This window comes from Aricia agestis, chromosome 5, assembly GCF_905147365.1.
Source record: "Aricia agestis chromosome 5, ilAriAges1.1, whole genome shotgun sequence".
Classification (NCBI taxonomy): domain Eukaryota; kingdom Metazoa; phylum Arthropoda; class Insecta; order Lepidoptera; family Lycaenidae; genus Aricia; species Aricia agestis.
The window spans coordinates 15,782,237-15,791,181 of record NC_056410.1 but is presented as its reverse complement, the minus strand read 5'-3'; the positions used below and the strand labels follow the sequence as shown (position 1 = coordinate 15,791,181).

General features: G+C 39.6%; 1 protein-coding gene across 1 annotated transcript; it reads right to left on the bottom strand.

Moving 5' to 3' along the window:
- Window positions 1-519: 519 nt before the first annotated feature.
- LOC121726948 (pyruvate kinase-like) lies at window positions 520-7,471 on the bottom strand. The gene is made up of 10 exons (XM_042114600.1): window positions 7,431-7,471; window positions 7,167-7,299; window positions 5,989-6,212; window positions 5,319-5,648; window positions 4,857-5,003; window positions 4,014-4,115; window positions 3,562-3,807; window positions 2,655-2,779; window positions 1,847-1,944; window positions 520-714 (listed from the first exon to the last, which is right to left on the bottom strand). The coding sequence occupies exons 1-10, from the start codon at window positions 7,467-7,469 to the stop codon at window positions 536-538; spliced, it is 1,623 nt and encodes a 540-aa protein (XP_041970534.1). The 5' UTR covers window positions 7,470-7,471; the 3' UTR covers window positions 520-535.
- Between the last annotated feature and the right edge of the window lie 1,474 nt (window positions 7,472-8,945).

Sequence of the window (8,945 nt, the reverse complement as noted above, 5' to 3'; positions counted from 1 at the left end):
CTGCGCAAATTGCCCGTCGGCCAACCCTTTGACGGCCTCCCTGTCATCTGATCATTTTACAACATTTTAAATTACATCATTTGCATACCAAATGTGCTTGCATATTTTACACCCACTTATTGGTTATGAATTTCATGTGTGAGAATTTATTAGCTTCGTTTTTGGTGATCTTTTTATGTTTTCAGTTTTTGATCACGTAGCGATGAGAGAGGGTAGCGATGGGAAGGGACGGGAACAGGGGAGGGTAGGGAAGGGAATAGGGTAGGGGATTTTGCCTCCGGTAAACTCACTCACTCGGCGAAACACAGCGCAAGCGCTGTTTCACGCCGGTTTTCTGTGAGAACGTGGTATTTTTCCGGTCGAGCCGGCCTATTCGTGCCGAAACATGGCTCACCCACGTTAGTATTTAAATGCAACGTACTGTCAGCCACAAAAAATAGTAAAAATAACTTAAATATTCACTGTTATAATCTGGCACATTAAAATAAGCAGAAATCAATAACATAACAATATAAATCGAAAAGAACAAAACTTTTTATTCCACATCATCAGTGGCGTACTCAATCCTGGCGGTGTTGGAGGCGCCGGCGCCGACGAAGCCGGACACGAGCACGTAGGGGTCGCCCACTCTCATGAAGCCCCTCTCCATCGCCCACGAAGTGCAGAACTTTATCCGCTCCTTCATATCCTGCTCCCAGTCAGATTTTGGGGTCTCTGAAATTGTTCAAACTTCAAAAAAGGAGGTTATCAATTCGACCCGTATGTATGTAATATTTCCAGAACTGCCCAGTTTTCGTATATGTTACTATATAATATTATCAGCGTCTGAATAAATGTGCAAAATTTCAAAAATGTATGTAGAAAAAAAACTTATTTATATGTGTTATATGTTTTTGTCTGTGTTTTGTACTCCCTAAAAATAACAACATATTAAGCAAACATGTAAAATTTGTATCATGATACGGAACCCTGTGCGCAAATCCAACTCATTTAAATAAAAATCTTAAGTCTTTACATCTTAATCTTAGACGTTATTATAATTTATACACAAGCCTTTTCAAACCTTTTCAGAAGGTTGTTTTTTAAATTCTTAAATCTTTCAAACGCTGATAATATAAAAATAATTTATTTTTACTACAATCTACTCGCTCAAAGATGAGAGTGAATCATCAACGCAATTAACACTGCCGATAAGGACCCTTTCAATTCGTTCAATCAAAATGTTAACTTTCTTATATGATTAATGCGAAAGTATGTCTATCTGTCAGCTGTATGTTATCTCTTCACGCTTAAACTGCTGAACCAATTTAGATGAAATTTGGTATGGAGATACTTTATGATACGGGAAAGGAGGAGGAGAGTTATTATTGCGGAAAATAAAGGGTTTTCGCGCAATAAACGAATTTCGGCATTATCTAGTAAGCACCATCGAGGAAATTGATTCCTAGGCAGTTGACGGACGGTGATCGGTCGAATGGGTTTGACGCGCTTACACGGACAATAATCGGCAATAATTGCTCGGCGACACGAATGGATCGATCTGGAGCAATTAGTGGAGCAATACAGAGCAATTTATTTCATATCGCTCAATGTCGTACCGCTCAAATATTCGATGGCCACATCACACAATATTGTATTGCGCAATATTGCTGCTTGTTGCCGCAAATTGCTTGTTGTAGTCGTGACGTCCAAGTTGACGAGAATTGACTGGGGTTGAGCAATTTTAGTTGCCCGTATAAGCGCACCATTAGGTCCGCCATCTTTCTAGGAATCAATTTCTCTGATAGTACATACTAACTATAGAAACTATAGAGTAGGCATAATGCTACCAGTTAAATGTGCTTACCTTCATAGACTAGTGGCATGATGGCCCTCCACAGATGCAGCTGTCGTGCTATAGCCGCATATCTTGTGACAGCTACGATCGGACATCTTGGTTTATACCTGAGAATGAAGATTAATAATATTATGAAAAGTAAAAAATATTTATTCAAGAAACGCTTACGCCAGATTCCATACAACAAAATTTATTAATGTCAAATGGTCAAAAACAAAATCTTATTCCTGAAATAGGAACATTTAACTATAGGTACAGTATAATCAATACCCGTGTGATGTTTACTCTACTGGAATCTAAATGGTGGATAATTATCAAATTTTCCGCTTTCATGACCGGAGTTTATCTATTCAGTAGCGCTTTTGATTGGCCAATGTCAATACCTCATAAAACCACCATTGAACCACCAGGAACAATTTTGCAATGCTATTGCAAAAATGTTGTTAAAAAAAATCTGAAACCGCACTTGGGACAATCTAAGGGCCACTGCGACTTTTAGTAGCGATGCAGTCGCGTGACTATGAAGCGCACGACTGCATCACTACTAACGCTCGTTAGTCGCATTTGCAACTCCACACAAAACACACAGCTAGCGACTGCATCGCGACTGTATCGATGCAAATATGCGACAGTATCGCGACTGCATCGCTACAAAAAGTTGCAATGGGCGCACGGCCTAAGGGAGTGTCCGCATTTTAGTCGCGCGATTATTATTTTTTTGCCCTTCTGTGACACATTTATATGAAAAAAATTGCGCGAATCAAATAAGGGACAGCCCTTATTGTCGCCCTTGCATGATTACTTGATATTTGAATACCTAGATATAATCTGTGCAGTTTTCCCCGAAGTAGTCATCACAATGATGGCCGCTGCGAGCAGGCGTTGAGCCGCCAGCACCGCCGACAACGCTGTGCCAGTTGTCTGATCGCATGGCATGGGAGTCTGCAAACAATTTGAGCACTAGATGTAGTCTCTTAGTGCACAAAATCGAAAATATTGTGAAAACTATGCCTTTTTTGGAGTAAAAGGAACCTTTGTCCTTCCCCGTGATCAACTCCGTAATATGCAGTGTGTAACAAAAATAAGTGATAATACTTTAGGGTATGTACGTGTTCCTTGTTGAGAGTTCACTGTGAAAGTAGCAGTGCTGAAAGACCAATTTTTTTTTTACTTTTGTATGAGGAAACTCGTGACGCTCGGGCCCTCGCCCATACAAAAGTGAAAAAAAAATTTCGTCTTTCAGCGCTGCTACTTTCACAGTGAACTCTCTACAAGGAATACGTACATACCCTAAAGTATTGTCACTTATTTTTGTTACATCCTGTACATGCTAAATATTAAAATTAGACCAGTGGCTTTGGAGCCTTGTTTTGCTAGAATAAAGACTTGTCCTCTAAATACAATATGCTTTCTTTATAATGCCTAGGACTATAAAATGTGAGAAATGTTCGAGCTCTGAAGGTTTGGCGTTTTAGGGTTCCGTACCCAAAAGATAAAACGGGACTCTTCACCCTATTATTGAGACATCGATGTACCTATGTCTCCAATGGAGACAGGCAGACAGACGGACTTGAGATAGTACAGCCTGTGGAGACTGTCCATAGGATGTAACCTCAAGAACTGCTCCCATACAAAAAGTAATTTCTTTTGCCTACTTTCGTTCTACTGTTATAGTTTCGTCAAACCTTTTATTTACATCCTGTCAATATTCTGTTGCATTATACCTTGTTCATCATTTCTAGGAACATCCGTTCACTCCACACGCATGACTCGGCTTCTTTGCATACTTCAGTGATAACCCTTATGGTATCTACAGGGGACTGGCCTATGGCGGTTTCAGCTGACAGCACCAGACCATCAGCACCATCCAACACGCAGTTGGCTACGTCACATAACTCTGACCTGAGCGGTGCTCGCTTTTTACGCATGCTTTTTAGTATGTGCGCGTTTACCAGCACTGGTATATTTGCCTGAAAAGAATTCAGAATGTATTTAGAGAGTAGGTAGAGTTTCTGTTGTTTTGTATTGTTCTAATTAGACTTTTCAGGATTATCTTATTAGTAACTAGCTAAAAGCCGAGCTTTGTGAGGGCTCGCGTCGTTTTTCTGCGTGGCAATAATTTTTAATAGTAACCAAACCTTGACTGACCGATGATAACACGATACATGAAATATACCTTATTTGCTCTGATGATCATGTTCTTTTGAGCAATCACCAGTTTGTTGGGTGAAATATCTGATCCGAGTTCTTGACGTGTTATCATAACGCCGTTTGTTTTCTGAAACATCATGAATCATGATATTTTCGTGTCTAAACTCTCGCTGTGTCTAAACTATATTGCATATTATATTTTCAAAAATAATTTTATAAGCCTGCACACTCGGGGTTTTCCCCTGACAACTTGTTAGTAATTAAATTATTGCCATAATGCACTGGAAGCTCAAGCGTTGCGTTGCCAAACTGACTTTCTAATTGTTGCATTCAATGAAATTTTCAATTGAATATTAATTATATCATACTTATTTCAGTATCATAAAAAAATATTAACGATACGAGGTTCTTCAGTTTAAGTATACCAGCACGTATCTCATAGCTTTTATACGTGGCATTTTAGACGTGGGAGAGTCATACTTCGGCACGAATGGGCTGGCTCAACCGAAGAAATACCACGTTCCCAAAGAAAACCGGCGTGAAACAGCGCTTGCGCTGTGTTTCGCCGAGTGAGTGAGTTTACTGGAGGCCCAATCCCCTACCCTATTCCCTTCCCTACCCTCCCCTATTCCCTTCCCTTCCCATCCCTACCCTATTACCCTATTCCCTCTTAAAATGCCGGCAACGCACCTGCAGCTCTTCTGATACTGCGAGTGTCCATGGGCGACGGAAGTGACTCGTTTGCTCGTTTGTTCCCTTATTTCTTAAAAAAAAAACTTCTTAAATTCAATTAAAAAAACTCGCTCGTAAGACTACCCGAGCGTATCTTATAGCTTCTTGAAAAAAAAAACTCGCACATAATAATTACCGCAAGGATGTCGTCAAAGTTATGGAAGCCCTCAATAGTTTGAATGTTGGCGACAATAGCAATCCTCCTCCCCCTCTCGCCCATTAAGTGTCTCAGTTCTGTAATGGCATCGGTGGAGTTTACGAAAGGCGCGATAAGAATGTCCAACTGAAATGTACGAGCGTAGTTTATTTCATTATCGTTTTCCCCCTTCACGAACTGTTTTCCTGTTTGTGTGGTGGTTATAATTTGTAGACTTTTATAGGCTGTTCGTCATTTCAAGGAACTCACTATTATAAAATTGCTCACTATTTTACAATTTTCTATGCCAACATGGCTCGCAAAAAGTTGCAAACAAATTGAAAGCAAAGACAAATTTAATGAGCATGAATTATTATCTTAGATGAATGATTGGTCTCGCGCGTGCGCTACGACCAATCATTTATCTAAGTTAAACATATTATAATTACTTCATTGCATCACCTGATTTCGTATAGCTATTTCAATCAGTTCTTTATCTCTTTCGCTATAATTAGGCATGTCTAGAACTGTATTCGAAACGAACACGTCTTTGTTAGATCCAAGATGGCCACCGACAACGATTTTACAAGTGACCGTAGTTTTTGACACTACATCCACTAACAACATAATCTTCTCGTTATCCAGATATACTTTCGTCCCTTTAGTTACTTGCTCAGACAAATTCATATAATCGACATATACTATGTTCTCCGAGCAACGTTCTCTGTATGTTTCGTCGGTAGTCAGCCTTAAATTCTCACCAGCTTTCAATTCGACTTTTTCACCGAAGGTCTGCAAAATACGTGAGGGCTGAGGCGAGTCCAAAGATGTAAAACGCGCGAATACAAAAAAGTGGTGGTTTAAATTAGAACTAGATATTTGATTATTGTTTATCGTGGTATTCGATAAAACCAAAGACTTGATAAAACACGTCGACCCTCGTAGCTTACTCGTAGCATACTAAATGTATGCTACGAGTATGCTACGAGTGTCGACTTTATAGCGGTCAAGCTTTAGCTAGATCGATTTATCGCCCCTGAAACCCCGTATATATACTAAATTTCATGAAAATCGTTGGAGCCGGTTACGAGATTCCAATTATACAAATTATAGATGGACCATAATAGCTTACAGGCAGTATAGTCCCAGTTCTTATTTTTTTGCCATACAGCATTCCTGCAATCGCCAAAGGACAAGTTCGTCCAACAGATCGGCTGTAGTTCTTAGTAGCTTCTCGAATATTCTTTATCGTTTCTATATGCTCGTCGAGTTTTCCAAACACGAAGTTTATTAATGCTATATTCATACCGGCAGCTAACATTTTCTCTATAGACTCAATGTCCCGTGAAGATTTCCCTACGATTAAACTTGAGTTAACCGTTTGTCATTTTTATGAAAAAATTGCTTGCTTAAATGCTCCCATAATATCTTGTTATCATCATCATATACGCGAACGAAAAACTTTGTATCCCTTTTTACGAAAAATGGGGAAACGTAGGTGCATGAAACTTTGCACAGTTATAGTTTATATGGTGAAGGAGTGCATCGAGCTATTATTATTTTTAATATTATGCTTTTATCATACTTTTTTTTAACAAATAAAACATAACACACACAACAACACACACACACACATGAGAAATGACAGATTTCTGAATGACAAGCCTATAAATACGAATTATACTCTTTTATTTATGGTTGAAGTCTGTTGAAGTTTATGCTGTTGACAATGTGGTTGACAACAAGTTGACTGAAGTTGACAAATTGAAAATGGATTATTGTTTTTTTTATCGTATCTAAGATACTATTAGACAATGCTTACACGGCCAGTCTGAGATCAGCTAAGTCCCAGAGACAAGAGTTGAAAAAAAAATGATAAAGTCAATATTTTTTACAAAATATAGGTAGTAGTCCTAATGTCGTTGAAACTAAGGTCGAATTTCGACCATTGGGCGATCTCTAGTTTAATAAAAATACACATAGGATAAATTGTAATATCTGCACTAGATGACGCCTGCAACTCCGTTGCGCCAAAAATCGTATACCGCGCGAGAACCGTACATTCTTTTCGAGATAAAATGTATCCTAGACCCTAGTCCTTTCCTGGGATTCAAAGTCAGGAAGCGCGAGATTGTAAATAGGCACTCGCGCTGCCACTCTTCATGCCGCTGCCGCTGCCCGATGCGGCAAGTATGTAGATTGTAGAGGGCTGAATGTAAACGCTCACTCGCGTCGTAACTGCTACAGATTCAGCCCAATATTGCCGGTAGTGTGAGCAGTGGCAGTGGCTGAATGTAATCGTCCCTTTACCAATACTCGCAACAATTGCCGTCAGTCTTTGACATGGCGCAGGAGCAGTGACGTCCAAATGAAGAATGTGATCAAGCGTGGACGAGGCCTGGGACGCTGCCAACTGTTGTCCAGGCAAGTCCATGGCGTCATACTAAACGGGCAAATTAATTTCATTACATTAAAATGATTTATGGTCATTTGGCGAACCTACGTAATTTGGTCGGGTTGTATTATATCATCTCCAAATTTAATATAATGGTAACAGTAAATAAACTGTGGTACCTCGTCTAGTTTTACGTCGTAGTCCGTAGGCCACACCATTATAATATTAACTGAAACGTAAATACAGCAGTATGAAGAGATCACAACAAATTCGGAAGTGACAGATTTTTAGACAGTTTGACGAGACAAAACCATAAAAAATTTAGTTTTTTTGTGGCTAAACGTTTGTGGCTACCATACATGCTACGGTCTATCGGAGAGGTCCACCTGAATAGGTATGCCTGCGCAGGTAGATTCCCACTGGGAATAGACGTGCAGCTTTTTGGACCCTCGCAGGCGATTGGCGCAAAATCGAAAATCAATTCTTTCGAGTGACATATTATGCGCAGGCATACGAGGCATGCTTCGGCACGAATGGGCCGGCTCGACCGGAGAAATACCACGTCCTCACAGAAAACCGGCGTGAAACAGCGCTTCCGCTGTGTTTCGCCGAGTGAGTGAGTTTACCGGAGGCCCAATCCCCTCCCCTTTTCCTTTCCCTACCCTCCCCTGTTTCCTTCCGTACCCTCCCCTATTCCCTTCCGTACCCTCCCCTATTCCCTTCCCTACCCTCCCCAATTATCCCTTAAAAGGCCGGCAACGCACTTGCAGCTCCTCTGATGCTGCGAGTGTCCATGGGCGGCGGAAGTTGCTTTCCATCAGGTGACCCGTTTGCTCGTTTGCCCCCTTATTTCATTAAAAAAAAAACCAGCTGCACAATTGACGTCTCTGGTAGACCGTGGCTTAAATACGGCTATGATAGCAAACATAAGAATAATTATTACATTTCACTCAGACTAATAATAATATTAAAACTTGAACATCTGTCCGTCTGTTACCTCTTCACGCTTGAACGACTAAATCGTTTTTGATTCAAATCAAAAACCTAAACTACTTATTCTCTTTAGGAAACTCTGAAAAAGATACCGTACCTTTTTCCACGCTATAAACTTATTTTGATTTAACGAAGTTGTGGGGAACATAATATTAGCTAATGATTTATAATTAGAAATGACAAGATAAATATAACTAGAATAAGAAATCTCGAAAATCCAAAAAATAAAAAGATTAACGCTCATTTGAATGTATTCAAGTATCGAGGTAAGCCTAAGTATAAATAAACCACAGCTGTCTGGAACGATAAATAAACCCGACCAGAGTAAACAAAGGATTGTTTTATTTGTTGGAAAACCATTAGGGGATCAAAATAAGTCTTAGATAAAAATACGAACAAGTCCGACGTAAGGGACGCTTCACTTGATAAATGCGATTGTACTAAATTGTAGGAAAATGGGGCCCTCCGCCTAGGGCTTAGGGACTGATGTATTTACAATACGTGCCAATAAGAAGCTGGGGACTTTCGATGTACATAAAGCTTTGTTGAATCAAAATGTAACACTCTTGAATTCAAGGTCAAGAAAATTGCCATTTATTCATGGTCTTTCTTCGTGTTTAAACCGATATCTTACGATATTTTTTTTCTAAAAAGGGCACAAATTGATAATGATATTTTATTATGTATTAAGCTTAATCTAT

Coding starts and splice junctions, on each gene's coding strand:
- LOC121726948 (XM_042114600.1), bottom strand. CDS start 7,469: ATGGTGTGGCCTACGGACTACGACGTAAAACTAGACGAG. Junction 7,300..7,430: donor ACGACGTAAAACTAGACGAG/GTACCACAGTTT, acceptor TTGCCCGTTTAG/TATGACGCCATGGACTTGCC. Junction 6,213..7,166: donor GGCAATTGTTGCGAGTATTG/GTAAAGGGACGA, acceptor GTTTAATCGTAG/GGAAATCTTCACGGGACATT.